General features: G+C 39.1%; 1 protein-coding gene across 2 annotated transcripts; it reads right to left on the reverse strand.

The window, feature by feature from the left end:
• Positions 1 to 1,459: 1,459 nt before the first annotated feature.
• Positions 1,460 to 25,585, reverse strand: PPP2CA (protein phosphatase 2 catalytic subunit alpha). 2 transcript variants are annotated; one of them, XM_027076683.2, is made up of 7 exons: positions 25,256 to 25,585; positions 10,002 to 10,211; positions 6,080 to 6,253; positions 5,184 to 5,273; positions 4,505 to 4,666; positions 3,317 to 3,435; positions 1,460 to 2,554 (listed from the first exon to the last, which is right to left on the reverse strand). In XM_027076683.2, exons 1-7 carry the CDS (start codon positions 25,355 to 25,357, stop codon positions 2,482 to 2,484), a joined length of 930 nt encoding a protein of 309 aa, XP_026932484.1. In that variant the 5' UTR covers positions 25,358 to 25,585; the 3' UTR covers positions 1,460 to 2,481. The 2 variants fall into 2 exon arrangements, with proteins under 2 accessions (XP_026932484.1, XP_053077004.1); XM_053221029.1 differs by lacking the exon at positions 25,256 to 25,585 and adding an exon at positions 24,928 to 25,167.
• Positions 25,586 to 26,688: the final 1,103 nt, after the last annotated feature.

The following is a 26,688-nucleotide window of genomic DNA, read 5'->3' on the forward strand; positions in this document are numbered from 1 at the left end:
TCAAAATACATATTTTTAGTTGACAAGTCTTTAAGGAAAAAAAAAAGTTTTTTAAAAAGTTTATTATAAAAATTCTTTTAATCTGTTACTAATTGACAAATCAGCAATTACTTATTATTATTAAAGGAAATTACTATACTTACCAATGCATTTTTTTTAATTCATTTCATAGGTAGGTTACTAACACTTCCCAATTAAGATGGTTAAACTCCAGTCTTTCTGTACAACTAGAAAATTAGTTGAAATTCTGGTACTCATTCTAAACCCAAGCCATTCTGGCCACGAGCCCTTTTCTGCTAACCACAAGAATTAGAGAATTTGTACACCTGAATGATAGTACCACAGGTCAATTAGAAGATATGCATTCCTTCAAAGCCAATTCTGTTACCACAGTACCTGAAAACCAGCTGCCTGGTATCTAAATTACTTGGACACTGGGTTAAAACTATGGCACACAATAAATTATTTGTTCAAAGAGAAAGGGCATAAAGCGACAAAGCAAAAAAAAAAAAAAAAAAAAAAAGATACATGTATTTCTTGTGAAAGCATGAAAAGAATAAAATGGAATGCAGACATAGAAAAACAGGGCTTTTTGCTTTGGACCATCAATTCCACAAGCCACCAAAAATACTGTCAATTACATCAGAGGACAGATCAAAAAGAAACGACCATTTTTAAAACAGAATGTGTGTGGGGTGCCTGGGTGGCTCAATCGGTTGAGCATCTGACTTCAGCTTAGGTTACGATCTCACGGTTCAGGAGTTCCGAGCCCCACATTGGGATCTGTGCTGACAGCTCAGAGCCTGGAGCCTACTTTGGATTCAGTGTCTCCTTCTCTCTCTGTCCCTCCCCACTTGCACTCTGTCTCTCTCAAAAATAAATAAACATTAAAAAATAAAAAAATAAATAAAATAAAACAACAGAATGTGTATTTTCCTCACATCTTGGATATGAGAAAACTTCCTTGTCAGTTCCAAGTTCAACACAATACAAAGCAAAGGAACTTTTATTACTTACTACATTCACACAAGTAATGATCAAGTGCCCTGAAGTTTACCCTCATAGCTTTAGATGACCAAATAGTAGTTTCCACAGAAGAACTGTTTTAACTTCCAATTCCTATTCAAAGGATAAAAGGGTGGGGGAAAACTCATTAAGTGCTTAGCACTGCCACTTCATTTCAAATGCCATTTTAGTCCTTGGGTGAATGCACATAACACTAAACCAAGATCTAGCAACAGTTTTCTATTTGGTTTAACTAGTTTCACTTAAAGAGCTAAATACAGGATAATGCTTTTAACAGCTTTTTTATCTGAGACAAAATTAACTCTAAGATCACATGACAAGCAATGTACAAAATCTGTCAATCATTTTAGAGTTCATCTAACATACATAGCAATAGGATATATACCATCAGAAACTGCACTGACTGATAAGTAGACACATTAGTTTGTTAAGCTCCACCTGAAAACATGATGTTTTATTAAAACAAAAGCCAAACAATTAAACACAGTTGGGTCTTCCTGAAGTTGCACAGATTTCCCTTCTTGCAGGCCAGTTAATATGCAGGAAGAACGCATGAAGAGCACGATGGCTATCTGACAAATTGTACTATCTGGATTACAAGTCCTGAAAATCATCTGAAGAATGTCAAGGAGTTAGCAGAGAGATTATATAGTGACCTTAGTTTTTATTTTTCTTTACCTAGAATTCTACAAATTCTAAAATTTATCAATTGATGTATCTTTTAAATAAACAGCACCAGTCTTGCCCATTGATACAATTAAAATTTGAGTTTCTCAGTTCTTAGTTCACAAGTTTATTATGAAAAACACTGCAGTGCTCTTGTGCAGTAACATCGTCTTATAGGAGGGGGGGAAAACAGTTCTGTTCAAAACAACTCACCAGGTTCTGACAATAACAAAGAACGACATGAGGCTGAGATTTGAGAAGGGAAAGAAACTGAGTGCAGACAAATCATACAATTAAATTAAACGGTATCCCTGAAAATAAACAAAACGATTTCAAAACTCACAAGTAGAGGGGAGGCCTTGGTACTTATTTTAAAAATGTTCATTAAGCTCCAATGATTGTTTGCTGCTATCCTTATCTACAGTCATGCTGAGTAAAGCTATAGCTAAATGGAAGTTAAATTGTATTCACGAGGTGTTAATGTTTACATCTTATTATCTGCAGTCTCTCAGAGAAAGCAAAAGTAACTACAAATAGCGCTATGCCAGAAACTGGTTTCTTGACCAACAATGTCGCTTCAGCATGCAATGAACTGGTTCATTCTAAAGTGGTCACGGCTGTTGATGACAAGAGGCTCTGTATTTTTATATGGCACATCTTTTGGTCCGTGTGAAAACAAGTTTTTTGAATGTTAACTATTCTCTGACACTTTGGAGTTACTGTTGCTCTTCCCATTTCCATTAGGTCAATATATGGTTCATGGCAATACTGTACAAGTTTAAAATTTCATTACAGGAAGTAGTCTGGGGTACGACGAGTAACATGTGGCTCGCCTCTGCGAGGTGCTGGGTCAAACTGCAAGCTGAAAAAACAAAACATATTTGTTTATACAGCACCTTACCAATGTACCGACAATCAAAATCAAGAACATTATTCTTCCAGACTTTATAATTTTTTTCCTGTATGATTTAAGCTTGCCTTAATGGAAGAGAACCTTAATTGCAGCCTAACAGTGCATTTAATAAGAGTCTTGTAGTGGCACACCTCCTCGAAGAGCTGATGCAACTTCAGACAGAATTTTTACGTATCAGAGTTCCTTCTAAGATTATATGAAAGGGGGGTTCCACTGAATAAATAAAATTTAAAGAGCCCAATGTACTGTATTTGTAATCTAACCTCAGGATATATTTTATGAATTCCACATTTAAAACAAGTGTTTAAAAGTTAAAATCCTAATAATTCACACATCAGAATCTATACAGTACCAGGTTTCTGTTGATGTGTTTCAACATATCACAGGTCTGTTCAAAAGGAAACATAAAGATGCCCTGAGGGACTCAGTCAAACTCCCGACTCTTGGGTTTCAGCTCAGGTCACGATCTCATGGTTTGTGCAATCAAACTCCGCATCGGGCTCTGTGCTGACAGTGCAGAGCCTGCTTGGGAGTCTCTCTGCCCCTCCCCCCTCCATAATAAATAAACATTTAAAAAAAAGGAAACAAAAATCAAATTGGAATCTGAATTTAGCATGAACCCTTCAATTCTTACACACCACCCCCCCCATTCAAACTATACAATTTGACTCAACTGTAATGGCAGCCATCTACTCAGGTGTAAATACTTACAAAGAGTATTTTAGAGTATCATCAAGTTCCATGATTGCAGCTTGATTACCACAACGATAACAATAGTTTGGAGCACTGAAAATTGTTACTACATTCCGGTCGTGGCACCAGTTATACCCCTACAAGGAAAAGTAATAAAAACCTATTTTACTCCCTTATTTACAATTAAATATGACTCAAGAGAGAAAAAAGATCTCCCCTTCCCACAAGGCTTGAAGAATACTAATGTTTTGTTTCTGGCTAATTTAATACCATATTAATTCTTAGTCATAGGTGAAGGTCCCCATGTTGGTCACTGACCAGGTAGAAAGAAAACAGGCCTCTAGGATCTCCAGCCTCATTTTGTCGAAGTCCATCTGAATACGTGAGTTATGTTTTAAGTATTGTACACAAATATCTTTCCATATCTCTAGCAAAGTCATACTTTTATAACAACCACTTAGTATTAATCTAAATAGGCCCCTAACATTATAAGTATGCTAATCAATGTTCTATACTAAGAACTTAGCCCATTTCCCCTTTGGTTTCTTCTTTAAAATCACCTATAATTCTACCATCCAAAGGACCAGTGAACATTTTTCTATTTCATCTCAATCTCCCCTCCTTACATTTACCTGTTAAATACATGAAATAAACAGAATTGAAACCATAAAATGCTACATTCCCTCCTCTCCTGTTCCCTGAATCTTACTTTCCCACTCTAAAATCCCAAGCACTACCCAGTCATTAAAGACATCTCTGAAAGTATGTCAACTATGAAATTCACTGTGATCAAAAGCTTGAGATTTTAATTCTAGTGTGCATCTACTGAAAAGGCTCAGGCAAATTTACTGGAAGGAACACATGGAATACTCTCATCATTAATATCACTAACTGACCTATCCCCTTCCAAAAAAAAAAAAAACCCAAAATCCATCCCTAAGATCCCTAAGATCTTCCTTAAGTTTACTTAAAAAAACAAATAAGGGGGCGCCTGGGTGGCTCAGTCCATTAAGTGTCAGACTCTTGATTTCGGCTCAGGTCATGACCTCACAATTCATGAGTTCGAGCAAAGAGCCTGTTTGGGATTTCTCTCTCCCCCCTCCTCTCTCTGCCCGTCCCATGCTCATGCCCTCTATCAAAATAAGTAAATAAACATTTTTTAAAAATACATAAAAAGCAAATCAGGTTTCAAAGAGGAGAACATACCTCCATCACCAGCTGGTGAGCTCTGGACACCAATGTGAGGCCATTGGCATGATTAAATGTTTCAGAAATGTCTTGCCCAAAGGTGTAACCAGCTCCTCGAGGAGATATACCCCAACCACCACGATCATCTGGATCTGACCACAGCAAGTCACACATTGGACCCTAAAAAGCAAGTTTTGTTTTGTTTATTGCAAGTTAAGTTTTAAACAGCCTCTTGCAAAAACAATTTGAGTAGTTCATCAGAAGCGGCACCCTACAAAGTCACATTTTTTGAGTGATATTTGCTTTAAAAAGCTTAAGGTCTGCTTTAAAGTCAAATACGTGTGTCAAGTAAGTAAGAAACTATTTCCAGATGTTTTTAGAAGTATATCCTACATCAATGAGCCCCAAGAGCAACAAACCCTAACGAGTTACTAACCTACCTAAAGTATGCAAATTTCAACATTAGGCAGTATAGTCCAGTAATGAAAGGAGAGCTCTGAAGACAACTACCCAGATTCTAAGGCCAGTCCCAAAGGCACTGTTATCTTGGCAGGCTTCTTAATATTAGCTTCTTCTGAAGAATGAAGTTGCTGTTCGTACCACATGGGGTCATTTTTAAGCATTAATGTAGAGAATACATAAAAGAAATTAAGTTACAATTAAATTTTCCCTCTCTCTACCAAATAAGAGTCAATACCTCATGAGGAACTTCTTGTAGGCGATCAAGTGCTCTGATGTGATCCAGTGTATCTATGGATGGTGACAGGCCGCCATGTAGACAGAATATCTGAAAAGAGTGGTTTATAATGTTAACCTCATATAGAAGAAAATTCACACATTCTGGATTCGGTCAGCCCACATCACTTCGTCCCACTGGGGTTTCTGTGTTCTGCCAGAACCAGGCTTGTATCTGCAGGGTCAGTCTTTCTTCCAGCCCACTCTCAACTATTGAACATACTCCCTTTCTTCCTGATAAACCATTGCTACTACAGCTAGACTCCACTTCAATCAGCTCCTCCAAAGAAACATTTCTTTGACCTTACCCTCACCACAGACTACCTTCCTTCTCATAGAATTTTCTTGCAATTTCTTCTGTGCACTTCTCTACCTGGTGAGTAAATAGCTAATTACATCTTCAAGACTTGTCCAGAAACAACTTGAGAGGATGGATGGGTTACATCTTCTATCCCTGTGGTCCCAACTTAACAGTTCAGTCAATGCTTGATACAAAGAAGGTACTTTAGAAGTCTAAAAGGGATGTGAAGGTGGAAAAATGACTGGCCCTAAACATTAAGAAAGCAGATTCTTGGGGCGCCTGAGTGGCTCAGTCAGTTAAGCGGCCGACTTCGGCTCAGGTCATGATCTCACGGTCAGTGAGTTCAAGCCCCGCGTCGGGCTCTGTGCTGACAGCTCAGAGCCTGGAGCCTGTTTCAGATTCTGTGTCTCCCTCTCTCTGACCCTCCCCCGTTCATGCTCTGTCTCTCTCTGTCTCAAAAATAAATAAACATTAAAAAAAAAAAAATTAAAAAAAAAAAAAAGAAAGCAGATTCTTGAAAATAAGCAGCAATGTAACTTTTAGTAAGACCTACATACCTGCCCATCCACCAAGGCTGTAAGAGGAAGATAGTCAAAAAGATCTGTGAAATATTTCCAAACATTTGCATTTCCGTATTTCCTTAAACACTCATCATAGAAACCATATACTTGTGTGATCTGTCTGCTCTCATGATTTCCTCGAAGAATGGTGATGCGCTCACGGTAACGAACCTAAAATGAGAAAACAAAACATATGAACACCTGGCTCTTTCAAAAACCAAATGACAGTTCAGCAAACTCTACAAGAAAATCCAGAGTTCCAATTTTGGTAGTGGTGGGGGGGGGGGGGGACCCCATGCCCCCACACCACAGTAAAACGAAATCCCAAATCCCACATCTATAGTTATTTGACCATGGAATATCAGCAAAGCCTATCTCAATTAAAATCAAACTCCTACGACTACCAACTTTTACACAAAACATAATCATCAGCTGTAATATTCCAATCATGAAATTTCTGTCTACAGTTAGATGACTTTTGGTAAATTTACAGTTATACAAAAACCATCACAATCATTTTAGAACCTTTCCACCAGTCCAAAAGTATCGGCCATAGGCTATCCAACTCCTACTCCCAACCACTGACTTAACTTTGTCTTTTGAGATTTGCTTTTTGTGGAAATTTCTTAAAGTGGAATAATACTTTTTTGTGTGTCTAGCCTCATACACTCATCAGAATATCTCTGAGGCTCATCTGTGTATGAATCAGTGGATTATTCTGTTTTTTTTTATTGCTGTACAGTATTCCCTTGTATGGCTATTATACCACATTTTGCTTCTTTATTTACCAATAGGATGAATACTGGGATCCAGGTTTACAGCTTTTGAGTATTATGGAAATGTTACTATGATCATCTTCCATGAAGTTTTTGTACAAAGTTACAATCTACTTGGGGCACCTGGGTGGCTTATTTGGTTGAGCACCCCACTCTTGGTTTTGGCTCAGGTCATGATCTCATGGTTCGTGGGTTCAAACCCCATGCTGGACTCTGCACTGACAGTGCTTGGGATTCATTCTCTGGCTCTTGCTCTCAAAATAAATAAAACTTTAAAAAAAGTTATAATACACTTCATTTCTCTTGGGTATATTCTCAGTTCACTATAATGGCTTGGTGTTATGGGTACAAGTATGCTTAATTTTTTGAGAAACTGCCAAACTATTTTTCAAAATGGTTGGTGTATGAAGGTTCTAATCTCTCCATAAACTAACACTTGATATTATCAGCATTATTATTGATAATAGTCACTCTAATGAGTGTGATTATGACTTTAATTTACATTTCCATGATTAATGGTTTTGAACATCTTTTCATGTGCTTTTCTACTATTTATCTTCTCGGGTGAGATATCTGAGTGTTTTGTCCCTTTTTGTCTTATTGAATTAGAATACATTTTTATTATATGAACGCAATTTTTTTTTCTTACTGATGTCTTTTGAAAAACAAAAACTCTTAATTTTGATGAAGTCCAATTTAATAATTTCCTTTGGGGGGGGTGCGCCTGGGTGGCTCAGTCAGTTAAGTGTCCAACTTCAGCTAAGGTCATGATCTCACAGTTCGTGGGTTCGAGCCCCGCATCGGACTCTGTGCTGACTGCTCAGGGCCTGGAGCCTGCTTCTGATTCTGTGTCTCCCTCTTTCTGCCCCTCCTCGGCTCATACTCTCTGCCTCTGTCTCTCTCTCTCTCAAAAATAAACAAACATTAAAAAATTAAAAAATAATTTTTTAATGGACTATGCTTTTCTTATCCTATCTTGTAAATGACTGCCTAACCCAGGGTTATGAATATTTTATCCTATGTTTTATTCTAGAAGCATCAAAGCTTTAGCTCTTACATTTAGGTCTCTGATTTTGATTCATTTGTATGGTATGAGGTATCTAAGTCTTTTTTTTTTTTTTTTGCATATGGATAATCCAACTGTCCAAGCATCACCTGCTGAAGTTTCCTTCCCCCGACTCCACAATTTGTGTGCAATGTACAACAAATGGGAAGCTTAAACAACAGAAATTTATTTCCTCACAGTTCTGGAGGCTGGAAATCCAGATCAAAGTGTGATTAGTCTGAAGGCCTGTCTACATGGCTAACAAATGGTCATCTTCTCCACATGTCTGATCATTTTTACTTTGTATCTGTGTCCTAATGTCTTCTTACATGGACACCAGTCATACTGAATTAAGGCTCACCCAAATGACCTCACTTTCCTTTAATTACCTCTTTAAGGTCCTATCACCAAATACAGTCACATTCTGAGGTACTGGGGGTTAAGACTTCAACGTATGAAAGGGGCTGGGGGAAGGGCATGCAGCACAATTCAGTCCCACAACCTTCAAATATGAATTATTTTTTTAATTAATTAATTTGAGAAATAGAGAAAGCATGAGTGGGAGGGAGGCAAAAAGAGAGGGGGAGGGAGAATCCCAAGCAGGTTCCACACTATGAGTGCAGGGCCCAATGCGGGGCTCGAACTCACAACTGTGAGATCATGACCTGAGCCAAATTCGGACGCTGAATCCACTGACAGGTGCCCTGCAAATATGAATTCTTAAAGGCAGCATATTCATTCCTCCTCTGAGCACTGGGATTCATCCTGGGCTTTGCGTACAGATTAGTTTGCAAGGTTGTTTTCACAGTATCTAGAGTCATCATAAATTTTTAACCCAACATTTAATCTAACTGCTTCATTTTACAGATGCGGAACATACTACCCTCCAAAAATGTTTTGTAGCACATTACATGATTCAGACTAGTAGCTACATAAACACATACACTGTATTAATTGCCTACAATTCAGCTCTTGCCAAAACTACATTTTACCACTTCCCCAATATTGTAAGTTTCTGGCAGCCATTTTATCACTGAATGTTCTTTTTCCCCCTTATTTATTTAAATCCAAGTTAATTAACATATAGCTTTTTCAGAATTTAGCAATTCATCATTTACATATAATACCCAATGCTCATCCCAACAAGTACCCTCCTTAATGCCCATCACCCACTTAGCCCACCCTACCACCCACAGCTCTTCCAGCAACCCTTGGTTTGTTCTCTATATTTAAGTCTCTTATGGTTTGCCTCCCTCTTGGTTATCTTGTTTTTCCTTCCCTTCCCCATGTTCATCTGTTTGTTAGATTCCCCATGAGTGAAATCATACGATACTTGTCTTTCTCTATTTCCCTTAGCATAATACATTCTAGTTCCCAATGTGAATGTTCTTTAATAGAATCTCTCCCAAAAGTAAAGTCATACTTCCTAGAGGAAGACAGAAGCCTGCCATTCTAAAAGCTATCGACCATTCTACCACTGTTTTCACTTTCAGATCTTTGTATATTTCACAAAGCTACAACTGGTATAACGCAACTTGCTTTTCTAGATTGTCAAGTTTTAATGGCTGCAAACTATTCCACTGAGATAAATCTTAATTTAGATATTCACTTTTGTTGGCTTTTTAGATCTTCTTTTTCTGGTATTAAAAATAATGTCACCGTTAAGGTTTTCAAGCAAATGAAGCTCTTTTCCTCTTGAATTTCTTCTTCAGTAAAAGTCTAATTATAGGAATACTGTGTCAAAAGATGTAAACATTCTGACATTTAGTATATTTTATTTCAAAAGCATCTAGAAAAATAATTATGTTACTTCTCCGCATCCCGATTAACTAAAGTTACGTTTCTATTTGACCAGCCCTCTAACATTTTTCAAATAACCTGCATAATAACCTTTTTACTTTTATTCTGTACCATCCCCTTATTCAGAATGAAGACAGACCTGTGATTTTTAAGCCCCAAACCTGAATACTTGCATTCCTAAATATGGAGTTTTATCCTAAAACTGAACATTGAAAGAAAATCACAAATTACTGAGGAAAAAAAGAACATTCAAGACTGTCTCACCCAGTACAAAATGCCAAAACAAAACAGAAATTACCTTAAGAGCTACAAGCAGAGTAACGGTTTCAACTGAGTAATATCCTCTGTCAACATAATCTCCCATAAACAAGTAGTTCGTATCTGGTGATTTGCCACCAATTCTAAACAGTTCCATAAGATCATGAAATTGCCCATGCACATCTCCACAGACGGTGACTGGACATCGAACCTCCTGCACGTTGGATTCTTTTGTCAGGATTTCTTTAGCCTACGGATGGAGAAAAAAGAAACCAATACATTTGGCATGAAACATTAACAAAGATATCAAAAATATGTTATTTACACTTAATGTAGCATAAGGGGCAGACACCGTAGAAGATGAAAATGTGGGCATTGGTAATCCCATTAACATAAAAGGGCAAGATATGGCCAGATTCCATCTATTTGCTATCTGACTCCTGACACTTAGGGGAAAAGACATGTATCAAGATGCACAGTTCTATTCTTCTCATCACTATCAGTTTTTATGCCAAGCAGTTACTATCTAATTAATTACATGCTAAACAGATTATTATTAGCAGCCATATAAAATTAATGAAAGTGGAACACGACATTCAGGTACCTATTTCCTTAGCTTTAATGTCTAATTAAAATATGCCAGCACTTCAAGATTCCAGGCTATGAGGAAAACTTTCTAATTTCCGCTTGACCTTTTTTTTTTTTTGAAACACGAAAATTTTGCCTGTATTTTTATATTCTTTATACCAAAAGATAAACTTTTTGTTTTATAATTGTTAACTATTCAATATACGTGGTTTTTATAAAATTGTTTGGTAGTATATGCATTCCCCCATGTAATCACAAATTCAAACATTACTTTTAAGGGCAGCATAACATTTCACTCAACAGAGATCCTATCAGTCATTCAACACACATTTATTATTAATCATTTATCATATCCCCAAAACTAAAGCGCACTGGGAGTCAATCGTTCGTTCATTTGCTCAACCATGTGAGTGATACTACGGGCCAGGCCCTGTCCTAGCCACTGGGGGCATAGTGTACAAGATAGGTCACTGGGAGCAGAGGACCACAAACAAGTAAACAAGTAACAAAGTACTGGCTGTGTTAAGTGGTGAAAAGAAAGGGAAAGAGTAAATGGTGGGTAAGTAAGACATCACAACAAACATGACAGCCTATAAAAGCACAGTGGAGCAAGAGAGGCAGACAAAATGATCAGGCCAAGTGCTAAGACATGCTAGAGTAAGCAGGAGTGTTTCAGGATCACAAACACTGGGAAAGCTAGGAAAACTGCCTGAGGTCCAAGGAATTGGCAGGAGTTAGTTATAGAAAGGGGATAGGAGTAGGAAATGGGACAAGGTCCAAAACAGACAAGATGCAATCATGTGTATCAATTCTCAGGAAAAGGCTAACAGGACTGAAGCATACCCCACAAGAGTAGACAAGAGGGAAGACAGGTAGGTGTAGGATGACCAAATTACGCTGGTTTCAGCACTCAAAGTCTGGCATCCCAAAAGATGCCTCAGTTGTGCTCAGGTAAACCATGACAGTTGGTCACCCCAGGTACAAAATGTAGAGGGGAAATAGGACATAGACTGAAGAACAAGTCTAATTAAAGTAGTATTAGAACAAAGATTCCCTGTCAGAAAACCTGATAAGTGAATTTATGATTTCAGAGGTAGGGCTAGACATGTGGATACCTGAGAGAGAGCAGAGCTTAAAGGCTACTAGTATTCAGCGACCAATCCATCACAAGTCTGGTCTAGTCTCCCTCCAAAACATACCGCAAATCAATCAGCTTTTATTTATGGTTTTTTTTGCCACTACCCTGGTCCAAGCCACCATTACCTACCTCACCTGGATTACTGTGCTAGCCTCCATACTGAACTCCCTGCTTCCATGTTTCCTGACTCTAATCTATTTTCCAGGCAACTGTCAAAGTTAAGAGTTTAAAATGTTCACTAGATTCCTTCAATTCACCATCATGTACACAGCACCTTGTTAGAACAATGTCTGAGATGTAAAAGGCACTTAATGTGTATTTTTTTAATGAATCAAGAACTTAAACTGGGGTACTCTTAGAGAGGTCATCTTGAGGGAAAAACATGGATGTCTCTCAGAACAACATCAGAAGTACATGCCTAGAAACTGGTACCAAGTTCTCTGAAGAATGAAGAAATAATAGGCAACAGTAGTAAGGAAAGGTGCTTGGGTATTTGGTAGAAAACAGAAACCTGAAAAACAGGGAATTCTATGCTAGAGGAAAGCAGCATCCATCCATTTATCTGGGAAGGTTATTAGAGAAATACACAATTTCCTGAGAAGAGCCAGGTTTCAGTTAAGCCAAGAAGGTAAAAGAAATTTATTCTGAGAATGGGTTTAAAGTATTTACCTCAGACACTCAACATTTATTGAGCATTTTCTTCTCTGTACAGCTAGCACTATGAATGGTGTTCCAGAATGTACAGTGGGAGGCTGGGTGAGGGAAGCCAACACGAGAACATGAAGGTGAGAACTGTTGCTAACTTAATTGCTCATTGCATTTTGAGAGACAGCCAAGAGTAACAAGGACTGGTTTCAAGGCAGTGGTATGCAACCTTAGCCACACATTAAAAATCACCTGGGGGCAGGGGGAGGGGGGCCTGGGTGGCTCAGTCGGTTAAGTGGCTGATGACTTCAGCTCAGGCCGTGATCTCACGGCTTGTGGGTTCAAGCCCCGAGTCAGGCTCTGTGCTGATAGCTTGGAGCCCGGAACCTGCTTCAGATTCTGTGTCCCCCGTCCCCCCCCTCCACCTCTCCCACTCACACTCTCTCTCTCTTTCTCAAAAAAAATAAACACAATAAACAAATAACTAACTAGCTAACTAACACCTGAGGGCACCTGGGTGGCTCAATGGATTAAGCATCCAACTCTAGATTTCAGCTTGAGGTCATGATCTCAGTTCGTGAGATCAAACCCTCACTGGACTCTGTGCTGACAGCAAGGAGCCTGCTTAGGATACACTCTCTCCCTCTCTCCTCCCTCCCCCTGGCTCACACACTCTCTCAAAATAAATAATTTAAAAAAATCACTTGAGAGGGGAGCCTGGGTGACTCAGTCTGTCCGTTAAACGTCTGACTTCAGCTCAGGTCATGATCTGGAGGTTCTTGAGTTTGAGCCCTGCTTTGGGCTCTGCGCTGACAGCTCAGAGCCGGGAGCCTGCTTCGGATTCTGTGTCTTTCTCTCTCTCTGCCCCTCCCCAACTCTCGCTCTCTCAAAAATATACAAACATTAAAAAAAATCACTTGAGAAGCTCTTTGAAAAAAATAAAATAAAAATCCAGGTGCCAAGGCTACTCCTCCTTCAATTAAGCCAGAATCTTTGTGAGTGGGATCCAAGCATCAATAATTTTTTAGTCTCCCCTCCTCACTCTATTCCAGTGCTTTCTTAGGTACAACAAAGTTCAAGAACCCTTATTTTCAAGTTTTCAAACACTTGGGGAGCCTATTTCAAGACAATAACCAACCACCGACATCCAAAAATTAATCATTCATTTGATCTAACATTTTATTTAAAAAGCTTATTTTAAAGTTTATTTATTTTTGAGAGAGAGACAGGGCAAGAGTGGGGGAGAGGCAGAGAGAGACAAGGAGACACAGAATCTGAAGCAGGCTCCAGGTCAGGGCTCAAACTCATGAACCACAAGATCATGACCTAAGCCGAAGTCAGATGCTCAACAGAATGAGCCACCCAGTTGCCCCTAACATTTTAAAACGTAGACCACTGTGTCTCAAAGAGTGATATTTCTTAAAAAATATATAGAATCCAAATCGCTAGGGTAATTCCAATCTCCCATGATTTATTATTACTAAAAGGCAGAATTTCACTAGTTATATTCCATGAATAAGTCTGTTTGGGATTAATACTATGTCCAGTGTTTTTAGCACCTGGCACATGGTAAGGAAAATAGCTGCAAATGAAATGATAGGTCCTACTTCAAAAAAACTTGCAAGTTATTCAGAAGTTTTAAAAGGACAACGACATAATAAAACAGATGGTCAGAACTGTACAAATCTTACAATTCTGTAAGAAGTTACATTCCAAAATACATCCCTTGACACTTGCTTACCCACAAGGCTATTCCCTGTATGAAAAATAAAAAGTTGCCACTCATGACTGCCTCATGTCCTTATAACAACCTACTCAAAATTTCCATTCAAATCCTAAAATGACATTTAAACCTAAATGCTATTTGTTCCTTTTATCTCAATTTCAGCAAATCACAATCATCAACAATGTATCTTTACTTTTACTTTTAAAACTGTGAAGGTCATAGTGACAATCTTTGGAAAAAATACTTTGGAGCAGATAAAACTAAATGTTCCTTTGGGAATTTGGGAACGTTCCCTTTGGGTGACTCGGTTGAGCTTCTGAGTCTTGCTTTCGGCTCAGGTCACGACCCCAGGGTCAAAGGGACCCCAGGGTCGAGGGATCGAGCCCCCACACTGAGCATGCAGCCTGCTTAAGATTCTCTCTCCACCCCTACCTTGCGAGTGCATGCTCTAAAAATAAATAAACAAGAAAATAAAATTTAAGACCCCAAAAAACAAAAAAACCTAAATGTCCCCTTTGACCATTCTCCACAATCTCACTCCCCTTGGACAAAGTAACCACCAACAGTATCCTGATGTACATCCTTTCAAACCTTATTTACAAATTTTACATACATATTATATGCTTACAAAAACATACTCATTTTCCTTTGCATTTTTAAACTAGTAAGAGTATTGGGGCGTCTGGGTGACTCAGTCAGTTAAGCATCCGACTTTGCCTCAGGTCATGATCTCACAGTTCACCTCCTCATCTCTGCATCAGGCTCTGTGCTGACAGACCAGAGCCTGGAGTGGGCTTTGGATTCTGTTTCTCCCACTCTCTGCTCCTCCCCCGTTTGCGCTCTCTCAAAAATTAAATAAACCTTAAAAAAAAAAAAGTATTATTCAGCAGCCTGCTTTTCTAACAATCTATCTTGGAGATCATAATGCATATATATTCATTTGGTTAATTTCTCATGCTGGATGTAGAGTATTCCCTGAGGGATTATAATACGGGGCGGGGGGTGGGGGGGTGGGTGGGTAGCAGGGAGTGGGGGGAAGCAGTGCAATGTATATCCTAATATTTGCTCCCTGGTATACATATACACTTTTCCTGAAAGATACCATGAGGTGGACCTATTAACATATTTAACAGCTAGCTTCTCTTTATGTTACCAACTTATCCTCTAAAAGGGAAAGGACACTGTATTAAGTGAACTTTTAAACTTCTAAATCTGGGAAAGCCCAAACTCCTTCCTTTCCTACCAAATTTCAGACTAGAACAATTATAATTAAATCCTGCGGAAAAGAGTATTATGTATCAGATGCCATCAAGCCAACTATTAAGTATATTTTAACAATAAAAATTCAAGCTTACAAAGAATTTAAGTATAGTTTGTTTGTTGTTTTTTTTAACCTCAACTCACCTCTAAGATGATAACTACACCAAAATACACTATCACCAGAACAATAAAGGTTGCAGTGGTTCTCAATGAGGATTATTTTGCAGTCAGGAAAAACTAATCACAGAAAAAAAAAATGAGAAGTTGTGCTATCACATGGAGTCAGGCCTTTCTACCTTCAGAAGCACCTAACCAAACCCCTCTATGGATCACCTAATGAGACCTCTAATCAGTCACCTTTAGAACCTGCAGGCCTTCACCATCAATTTTTCTTTGCTTTTTTTTTCTTTTTTAACCAACCATCAGTTTCTAAGGTAGCTATACAACTTCAACTCTCTAGCCTATACTCAAAGTAAATGGGAGAACCAGATTTACAAAGCAACTTAATTAACATTAGAGATATTTATACATTTAATAACTATCTTTTCACTTTCTGATATTGATTCCTATAATTTAAAGCCTCATATCACCTGAATTAGGCCCAGAAACAAAAGCAAAAGACACACCCCCCCAAACTTTTTTTTGCTTCCCTAAAACACTTTTTCAAAGCTTCAAGAGGCTCAGGTAATAAACAACTGAAAGAAAATTAAAGTTTTTAAAAATAGTTTAATTAGCATCATATTGATTTTTTAACTTATTGGAACCCTACTGAATTTCAGTCAAATGGCAAAGACTGAAATCAGTGAATTTAAGGAAAAAAGATGTGATCTTAAATTTCCTAGAATGGGGCACGTGGGTGGCTCAGTCGATTAAAGCGTCAGACTCTTGATTTTGGCTCAGGTCATAATCTCCTGGTCCATGTTAACAGCACTGAGCCTGCTGTGAAACCCCAGAGAAGGGGATTCTCTCTCCTCCTCTCTCTGCCTCTCCCCCATTTGAGCGGGCCTACTTTCTCTCTCAAAATAAATAAACCTTAAAAAAAACAAAAATGAACAAAACCTTCCTAGAACAAGATTAAAACTAGAATAGGGTAATCCAGTAATAAGAACTTAACCGTGAAAACTTAACATGTTCTACTGTCCTAAATTAAAAGAATTTGGAGATCCACTTGAAGAAAAGAAATCTTTAGGAGCATTAATTTATTATCAATGTCCTCTCTGTATTCGGAGTTCAGATTCAGAAACCTTAAAAGTTTATTTTTCAAATTACTGTAAAAACAATCTGGTTTCTTGGCATATGGGCTATCCCTAACCACCGTAATAACATGAAATTACAAAAAAAAAAAAAAAAAAAAAAAACCCAAAATTTTAAAATAAAAAATACTTAAAAAAAAATGTTTATTTATTATTGTGAGAGAGAGAGAGCATCAAGTGTGCAAGTGGGGGAGGAAGAAAAGAGAGAGAATCCTGAGCAGGCTCCGCAATGCCAGCACAGAGCCTGAAGCGAAGCTTGATTCCACAAACCACAAGACCATGACCTGAGCTGAAATCAAGAGTTGGACATTCAAGTGACTAAACTACCCAGGTGCCCCAAAGCAAATTTAAATTAGACTCCACAAATCATTCAAGTCAAGATATTTCAAGGAAGACAAGTAAAAAGAAAAAAGAAAAACAGGAACCAACAATGATTCGCCAACCATTTATATATTAATTTCCTTAAGGGCACACAATAGCAGTATAATTTCTATTTAACATGTACTGTCGAAAAAGTCATGGACTATATTAATTCATTTTTCTTATTAAACCAAGCAAACATTTAAACATGCAGAATGATTGCAACTATGTAAAAATTCTTTATATGAGAAGACTTGAGAACATTAAAACGTTAATAGATTGTGGCAGTCTTAATCCTACCACACCAAAAACTACTCACAAACAGACTTCATGCTTCAAATTGGCTAACATCTCAATTTGTGTACTAAAGTTCATATTCATGGGGCGCCTGGGTGGCTCAGTGGATTGAGCGTCTGACTTTGGCTCGCGTCATCATCTCACAGTCCGGGAGTTCAAGCCCCACGTCAGGCTCTGTCCGGACAGCTCAGAGCCTGGAGCCCGCTTCAGATTCTGTGTCTCCCTCACTCTCTGCCCTGCCCTGCTCACACTCTGCCTCTCTCTCTCTCAGAAATAAAATAAAAAAAAAATAAAAATAAATTAATTAAATAAATAAATAAATAAATAAATTAAATAAATAAAAATAAATTAAAAAAAAAATTTAAGTTCATATTCATGAACCCAATGTCCTATAGCATTATAGCGAGCACTTTAAACTGCTGTATAATATATTCCCAAAACAGATTTATACATGTATTGTTTATTTAATTTACTTTCAGGAAATTTTCAATTATGGAACTACAGAGTTAAATATACGAACATTTTTTGTCACGTATGTACTATATAAAGCTCAATTATGCCCAACTTGTATACAATAATAAATGGAAGAATGCACCTATTCCCATCTACTTAAAATATAAAATGCTACACTGTGATTTAACTAGCACTCTTCATTTTGGAATTCAAACTTTTTATTCCATGTTTATTTATTACCAGTTATTTTTCTCTTATACAGACTGTCCACACAAATTCTCTGAATATCTATTGATAGAGAGCTAGATAATGCTCTTAGATATTTTTCTATTAAAAATCTGGTTATTAATTCAAATGTTCACTGGAACTCTACTTCACATAAATTAAACATTCAATACTTTATTATAGTTGAGTATTTCTTCTACCAATATAGCCATAAAGGCATAAGAGAAGCAAAGCTGAAAAAAATGCAGTAATTAATTTTTGAATTTTACTTTTTAGTTTCAGAATTAAAAACATTTGAAGGTTTTTTTTAAATGTTTATTTATTTTGAGAAAGAGTGGGGGAGGGGGCAGAGGGAGAGGGAGAGAATCTCAAGCAGGCTCTGTGCCCAGCGCAGGGAGCTCAACGCAGGGCTCGATTTTACAACAGTGCGATCATGACCTGAGCCAGTATCAAGAGGGGATGTTTTGAGAGCCTGGGTGGCTCAGTTAAGCATCTGACTTCGGTTCAGGTCACGCTCTCACAGTTTGTGAGTTCAAGCCCTGCATTTGGCTTTGTGCAGATAGCTCAGAGCCTGGAGCCTCCTTGGGATTCTGCATCTCCCTCTCTCTCTGCCCCTCCCCCACATGTGTGCGCATGCTCTCTCTCTCTCAAAAATAAACATTAAAAAAATAGAGTCAGACTCTTAACTGAGAGCCACCCAGGCACCCCCATTTGAAGACTTTCTAAAAAAGTAAATTAGCAAGAAAGAATAAATTTTTTCAATACTCTAAGAGAATTTTATTTTGTTTCATACTGCTTTTATGAAAGATAAATGGAAGGTTTCCCGGATTTTCATAACTGCAAAAAAAAAATTAAGGTTCATGACAAACTAGTATATATGGACAGATTTTTATTTTCGTGTGATAGATAATATAGGACATAGTAGCTGTGGAAGCAAATAAATTTTGAGTTAATTATCATAATCTTTCTTCATATTATTTGCCTTTTCTTTAATTATTCCGAAGAGATGCCTCTAGTTTATGAAACATTTTGGTCTTCTGTATGATTATACTGTATACACACTATCAGTGTGATTATATGAGAAAAGTACTATACCCCTCCATGTAATGTTCTAGGAACCAGTAGTTACTATTTGATTAGTGTCTAACCAGAAGAAAAAGGTCAGGGATTAGGGAAAATTCTAAAATTACATTAAAAGAAAATACTACATAGGCTGATGTTTTTCCATCTCTGTCAAATAATCATCTGTATCTTTGAAGAGAATGAATGTCCATATTCTTCAATGACCACTGAAGAATATGGACATTCATTTTCTTCAGAGACCCTATGTTTCCCATGCAACACACTGGCCCAGGTCTTTACTAACCAACCTACACATATGCACGAATTAAACATTCCCAATCATGCCTGCAAAGGGGAAAAAATATATACAACCTACTAAACAGAGAAATGTTGGTATATATGTAGTTGTTTAAAAATTCTCACCACAACACTCCATATGGACAATATTCAGCCACTCTGGGCTCCTTCATCTGTACCAGGTGACTTGGCCTAAATGGTCTTTAAGGTTCCTTCTATCACTAAAATTTTACTAAAGCAATTCTTAAGCCTTTTCATTAAGTCAGAGCCACCCAACAGAAACAGGTAGTGGGGAAATACTCTCAGCTGACAAACAATGGGTGGCAAAGAAATAAAATTCACTTGATCACTATTAACACGTTCTAAAACCTTTCCTATCTATAGAATTTACTACAAACTCAACCTCCTGACTAACATGAAACTGTACTATTAGAGCAATGAACTAACATCCCTAAAATAATGCTATTTAGACAAAGCTAAACAGTGAAAATGAATAACACACATAATGGAGGCTTAATAAATTTTGACTGAATGAATCCCAAAACCAAACGTACACCATCACATAGCATCACTGACATGCGACAGTCTTGTGAATTACACTTATTATACATCTCTAGTTAAGTAAATGAAATGTTTCCCAGGAGCACTCTAGAAAGAGGTTCTCAGTCTTCTTTCAGCCCCCTCAACATCAGCCATACTCCCATCTGTAGTAACTAAATGACTAAAGCGGAGGTAAGGACATGGGAGTACCAGAGTGACTGGCCAACTGGTCATATACACTTTAGAAAATAATTCAGATTCATTTTTATTTGAGAGTGTTCCCACGAGTGAGGGAGGGGGGCAGCAGAGCAGGGGCCTGCTGAGGAGCTTGATCCCAAGAACCTGGGATCATGACCTGAGCCAAAATTAAGAGTTGGATGCTCAACCAACTGAGCCACCCAGGCACCCTGAAAATACCCAGATTCAGACACATACATTTCTGTCACTGCCTTGTTCATCCATTCTAAATGCTACACCAATATGTAAGGAGGCAATAGTAACTTTGTAACATTAAGAAATTAATCAGTTAATTCCAGATTGCTCTTTACAATTCTTTCAGAACCAATCCCCCATTTACTGACAGCCAGACCTCTCTCTACTTGAGCCTCCTCTACCACCTCTGCTCCAGAAGGTGAAAGAAAAGGTATTTAAAACAACAAAAACAAAATCTTTCCCCTTAATAGTTCTAGTCCAATTCATAGCTCACTTGTGTAGGAGAGTGCAGGTTTAAGGTTTTTTCAGGCAAAGATGGTAATGAGAAATAACTAAAGAAAAAAAGAAACGAGAGATGGGTCAAAAAAGTAAAACAAGGGATTCTCTGTCACACTTAACTTTTCCTCCCTTCTCAGTACCTTTAAAAAAGACCCTCCCCCTACCATTACCTCAATCCAAACCTAATGTCTCCTGGCTTTCCTTGTACATCTCCTCCAAACTAAACAAATACTCCACAAATAACTGACAAATGACTTACACCACCACCAGCAGTATCTGCTGCCATACAAAGTGGGGGTGGGGGTGGTGGAGAGACACCTGACCCATGTTACAATGATTACATACACTTCTCCAGTGCCTATCATGCTTTCTACAGCATGGGTTTCACCTGCCAATATTTGCAGAGAGAATTCTTGGCTCTGACAGAGAAAATAAAAGGGGAGTCAGGGGACTTGTGTGTCTGAATAGTAGGACTGTTCACCTTTTCAATGTTTCCTCAGTAAGTCAACCCAAAACCAAGTGCATTACTGCTTCATGCCTGGGAGATCACGAAACACACAAAAGGCACAAATAGGTCTGACTGTGGAAGCTATGATAAAAAGGGATTTTACAAGCTGTAGTGATTTTACAAGCGTAGTGTACAATATAAAGGTCACTTATGCTTTCCTGGAATATTTTAGATTTCACCTTCTAGATCATGATTTGCACTGAGGATACACAGAAAATGAGCTGGCATTTTCTTCTCACTAACGGTATGTGAGGGGAAAATGCAGTTAGCCACATCCAAAATTGAAGAATTATTACTGTTTCTTCCTCCAGGACAAAGTGAGACAACAGTGTGTGACATGAATAGGAAGTCTTTGAGCAATTAGAATAAAAATAATGTTTTATTTTACATAGCTGCTGATTCTACAATACAATTTGACCCCAATTCACCTCCGTCTTCCATTATTAACACTCCCTAAGAAAAGAGAGGGGAGGAAGGCTGTGAAGCAAGACTAGAACACTGGGCACAGAATCCATAAGCCTATGCAATCCCACTTTAGCCCCTGAAGTCACTGTACCTTTCTGAGTCTCTGGTTTCTATCTATAACTGAAGATAATAAATGTCTCATAAACTTAAGAGAACTGTATATGTGAAAATATGATGAAAATAATATTCTGCATCATGCTTTCCCCCCATTTGTTTCCAATATTCAAATTACTTTTATGGAAATGAGCCAAACAACCTTTTAAATTAAGCACACATACAGACTCATAAAAATGTACCAGCCACTTCATATAGAAATTTAACCTTGATCAAATATCTTGCAGCTCATCCAGTTTAGAAGGGTTTGCTTTTTCCCATACTCATGTAACAAATGTGAAGACTTAATGACTGCATTTTATTTATAGTGTGTGCACAGCAATGGAAAATAGCATACCTAGGTAAAGAACTCCTTTGGGGAAAGAGGGAAAAAAAAAAAAAAAACTGGCTATCAAACAACATTCTCCACAAGTTTGGTAAGACCTGACAACACAAAGCCAAAAATCATACCTAAATTAAACCACTGCTGAAGCCACATAATAAAAGAGTGTTTACATAATAAAAGAGTGTTTACTGTAGTTAATGCAAAAGCAAGTTGATACTATTTACTTCTTCCAATCTGTAAATGGAAACATACCAGTCCAGTCATACAAATGTAGTAATGTTACTGACTATAGAAGTGTACTTAAGACAACACTGCATTCGCTCACCACAAATTTTTCAGCAATCAACTAAAATTATGATTCCCAAAATGACAAAGTATAATTCATACAATCATCTTGGTTTTGATATAAGCCTTGATCACATTTTGGGGGGAAAAAACCTTAACTAGTCAATTGCATAAAAACCATATTCACCTTTGTCTAATACACACCTGGATTCTCTGCATTTTGAACATCCACTGTTAATTGCTGATGGGATACTACAATAATGGTCTCTGAATTTTTTAATCACCATAACCTCTAATGGTATACTTCTATCTTTACCATTTAAATATTTCATTAAGATCAGGCATGCTCAGGAAGATGGAAGGCTTTTAAATTATTTTTCCTTCTTATAATGAAAGAAATGATCAACTACTACCAAGTACCTGTCTCCAACAAGAATTTTTTCTTTAAAAGGAAATAAAAAACTATTGTACTAATGTAAACATGTTTCCCTTAAGATTTTCTAAATATGTAGCTTTCACTATATGTGCTTTGGCTAGTCAATTAATAGTGAAAAGAGAACTTTTGTGTTAACTTTTCTAGTACAAAAAATCATTTCGAGTCATGCATCCTAACTCATTTCATATGCTTAAATAGCTGCCTTTAAGTTAATTTAGTTTGCAAAATTAATATACTTCCAGAAGTTGAAATATTTACAAGTTAAAAAGAGTATTAAGACTGTATAATATTCCCCCTCAAAGGACCCATTTTTTGGAAACTTAACTTCAAACATTATTTCCATCTTTTTGACTCTAAGAACAAATACCTGGCCACACTGGATAACCAGTGGGGATCTAAGTATAAATTGTTTAATCTCACTATATCTTAGTTTTACAAAATTGTGGACAAGAATCAACATTTACCAAATTATCAAGCTTTTGATAACCAACCTTAGCCCCCAGTATTATCTCCTATGGTCTCTAACACAAACCCACTACTTCCCTGGTTCATCTACTACTGTTTTCCAACTAGATTTAGGCTCCCCGAGAATAAGCATGATTATACTTCATTGCTTTTCACTTCTTTCATAAAAGTTAGCACTCTTGAATAGTCATTAGATATTTAATATTTAAACACAATGTATGCCTCTAAATTGGATTATATAATTTCATAGTAGAAGGGTCCCTGGAACATCTGTTTTTAAGTCTTTAGTTTACAGACAGGAAAATGTGGACTAAGTGGTTGTCCCAAGGTCAGTCACAATTACTCTGTGGCAGAAAGAGGACTAGTGTCCAGGTCTAACTTGAAGTCCAGTGGTCTTTCAATTACATCATTACCTCTCTTTCAATGTTTTCTACACAAATGACTAGTCATCTAGCCAACTGCTGACTCAATGTCTTTATATGAAGTACTGATCTTTAAAAATCATTAAAATCATCACTTACAGCACCTACAAATTAAGACCCGACAATATACAATAAGTTTCAGAAGCCTATTTCTAAATCCTTACTACATACACCATTCTCATTTGATGAAAGAAAATTAAGGGTAAAAGAGGAACAAAAGACTCAATACATTGCTAACAGTAAAACTGAGCTCCAATAGGTAATGTGCCACCTCATCAACTAGTAGGAGAGTTGTTCAGGCTTAGGATAAATAAATCTGAATTTGACTCATTTAAACTGCACTTATTTACAGCATTTCTGAAAAAGCCTACTTTAGAAGCAAATACATCAAACTCATGAACCCAATTTTCCCATCAAAACCACAAACGAGTCAGCATAATTGCTCTCTAATAACTCTCTACACTAACACAAAATGTGAATATGGTATTCTGCAATTCCGTACTAAAATGAAATGCTGCAAAGTTAATTTTGACAAGAAGAGTGAAACTATTTATAGGAGAGATAAGCATTTTCTATACATTAGAAAGCTGACTTCTAAGACTTCAAAAATATGACACAGCCAATAGTTAAATAGACTATCTGTTTCTCCAACCCCTAGGGAAAACCAAGACGGAATTAGGTAATTTAAAATCGACTTACTAAAGCAACTACAGCATTCCATTTACGACATCTGAAAAATATTTAAACGCTAAGCACAATGTATGGGACACAATAAAAGCTCAATGTACAGCTATCGTTATTATTACTACCATTACTTAAACCCATAAAAATATCAACAAGTAAGTTTTCAAACAAAGAGCTGGGATACAAAATTTGCTGCTTTAAATTTACGCTGTTCATTTTAAAAATAGATGGCAAAATGCCAAGTACGTTCAGTTTACAGAAGGGTTTCAGTTACCCAATTTGAGTCAGCATATAAATCATAGATTAAATTGACACTTGATTTCCAATCCGAAAGCTCTTTATGTAGTATGACTCACCAAATTCTCCATTTGTTCCAACTATGAAAAATAAGTTGTACTCCTCCATCTACCACCACGACCTTCGCAGAAATTAGGTTAGAGGTATATTTAAAAATTTTTATAACACACATTTTTAAGTCTCTGTCAAAGATTGCTCAATGAGTTTAACACAAACCACCGAGAATAGTACTAAAGCTGTGTGACCTTTAGACAGGTCTTGGTATGTAACCTACGAGCCTGCCTTTGGAGGATCCTCTGGACAGCTCTGGACCGAAGAGTTAGGCCCGAGTACAAGTAAAAAGCCTCTGACCCACCTCACAGTAGAGTCACAGACCTCCTTCCCAGACCTTAGAACCCAAGTCCTCTTACATCCATCTCAAAACCGTGCCCGACCCTAACACACAGGGTCTCTGCTCCCCCAGCCACATTTCCCGGCACCGAAGCTGGAGGCTCGGAAGCCCTGGAGTCGGGTGAACGGCGCCATTTTAGGCGGCGGTGGCGGCGACAACCAATCCCTGCGCAGGAGGCAGGGGGCGCCGGGTCGCCCAGGAGCCGCCGCCGGGCCGCGCCGGGCGCCGGTCTGGGAGGCTCGGGGGGCCCGGGTCGACGGCCTCCGCCATGTTGCACTCTCCCCACAGCCGCCTCCTTCTCGGTGGGCTCGGCCCGCGGCGGCTCCTGCAACCGGAGAGAAGCTCACCTTCTCGCAGAGGCTCTTGACCTGGGACTCGGACAGCTGCTTGCACTCATTCAGCTGCTCGATCCACTGGTCCAGCTCCTTGGTGAACACCTTCTCGTCCATGATGCCACCCGCCCGAACCGGCTGCCGCTCCGCGCTACTCCCGCGCCGCCGCCCGCACACGGGCCACACGCACACGCCGCCGCCGGTTCCCGGGGTACTTGTGTGGCTACTGGCGGCTGCTCGGCGCTAGCGCGAACCCGCGAGTTCTCCCTGAAGTACCCGGCCGCCGGCCGCTGTCCTCCTCCGCTCGATCTAGTCCTGGAGCTCGGCTCTCTGTAATGGCGGCCACCGGCGTGGTGACATCACGCGCGGCGTCAGGAGGCGGCGGGGTGCGGCGGGGTAGAAGGGCCGGGACAAGAGCTGCGCAACTGCAGAGCCAACCCCGGTCCGCCGCCAGGCCAGGGTGGGGGGGGGCGGCAACCAGGGGCCACGGCGCAGGCGCAACGTAGCCGGCTGGTAACAGGCACCTTCGCTTTTAGGGCGTGGTGGTCCAGAAGGGAGGGGGGGCGGGGAAGAGAGGACCGAGTCCGAACAAGCGCGATGCTTGCAGCAGGAAACTGGGCTAATTCCAGAGCACAAAGTCCTGCGCGGCGCGGGCGCCTGTTTAGCGCAGGCGCAGTCTGGGGCTTGGGAGGTTGAGGAGAACCTGCTAGTCCGAGCTTTTTCTCTAAGGTGAGACAGTTCTGCGCTTCGCCCCGCGTTTGTACTCAGGTTACAGAAACTAGAATTGTGACCTCACGGTGCGCTGGAATTGTATGGGATTCCTAAGTCTTTGAGGGCGGGAACGGGTGCCAAGTGGTAGCCTCTTTGGAGTGGCCACCTCCGCCTCTGGGCGCGGCAGGCACCTTGTAATTAGGTCACTCGTGGGCGGAGGAGGGTGTGTCTGCCCTGGGAGCGCGGCGCAGTGCACCTGACTTCTTGGGCACACACCTGTCTTTGGGCCTAGGTGCCTGTCGGCCGTGATGCCTGCGCCCGAGCCTTAGGCTTTTCTCTAAGTTTAGGACCTCGATCCTAGCTTCCACAAGCCTCGCGCAGCCTCGCCCATTGTCGCCTTCTCCCCAGGTGTGCGCCTTCCTCCCACTCTGATTCCTCCGGAGAATGAGGAACCCCTTCGCCCCCCACCCGTGCCCTCTCTGGCCTGATGATGTTAGAAACGGCTACAATCCGCGCTTTAAAGAAAGCTCGGATATCTGAGTATCGGACCTCGGTCTGGCTATGAATCTCTTTGATGTTTGCGAGATGTTTTTACATCCCATTATCTCTGCATTCACAGAAATATTTGGCTCAGTAGAGCATCAATTATGTGCTGAATCCCATCCTTAGGAGAGAGAGGGGTCAACCAAACAGACAAGGTTTCCTGCCTCGGTGGAAGCTGGTATTCTCCCAGTAGT

This window comes from Acinonyx jubatus, chromosome A1 (assembly GCF_027475565.1).
Source record: "Acinonyx jubatus isolate Ajub_Pintada_27869175 chromosome A1, VMU_Ajub_asm_v1.0, whole genome shotgun sequence".
In the NCBI taxonomy this organism is placed as follows: Eukaryota; Metazoa; Chordata; class Mammalia; order Carnivora; family Felidae; genus Acinonyx; species Acinonyx jubatus.

Coding starts and splice junctions, on each gene's coding strand:
- PPP2CA (XM_027076683.2), bottom strand. CDS start 25,357: ATGGACGAGAAGGTGTTCACCAAGGAGCTGGACCAGTGGATCGAGCAG. Junction 10,212..25,255: donor TCAAGAGCCTCTGCGAGAAG/GTGAGCTTCTCT, acceptor CTCCATCCGTAG/GCTAAAGAAATCCTGACAAA. Junction 4,667..5,183: donor TACAAGAAGTTCCTCATGAG/GTATTGACTCTT, acceptor CTTGCTTTTTAG/GGTCCAATGTGTGACTTGCT.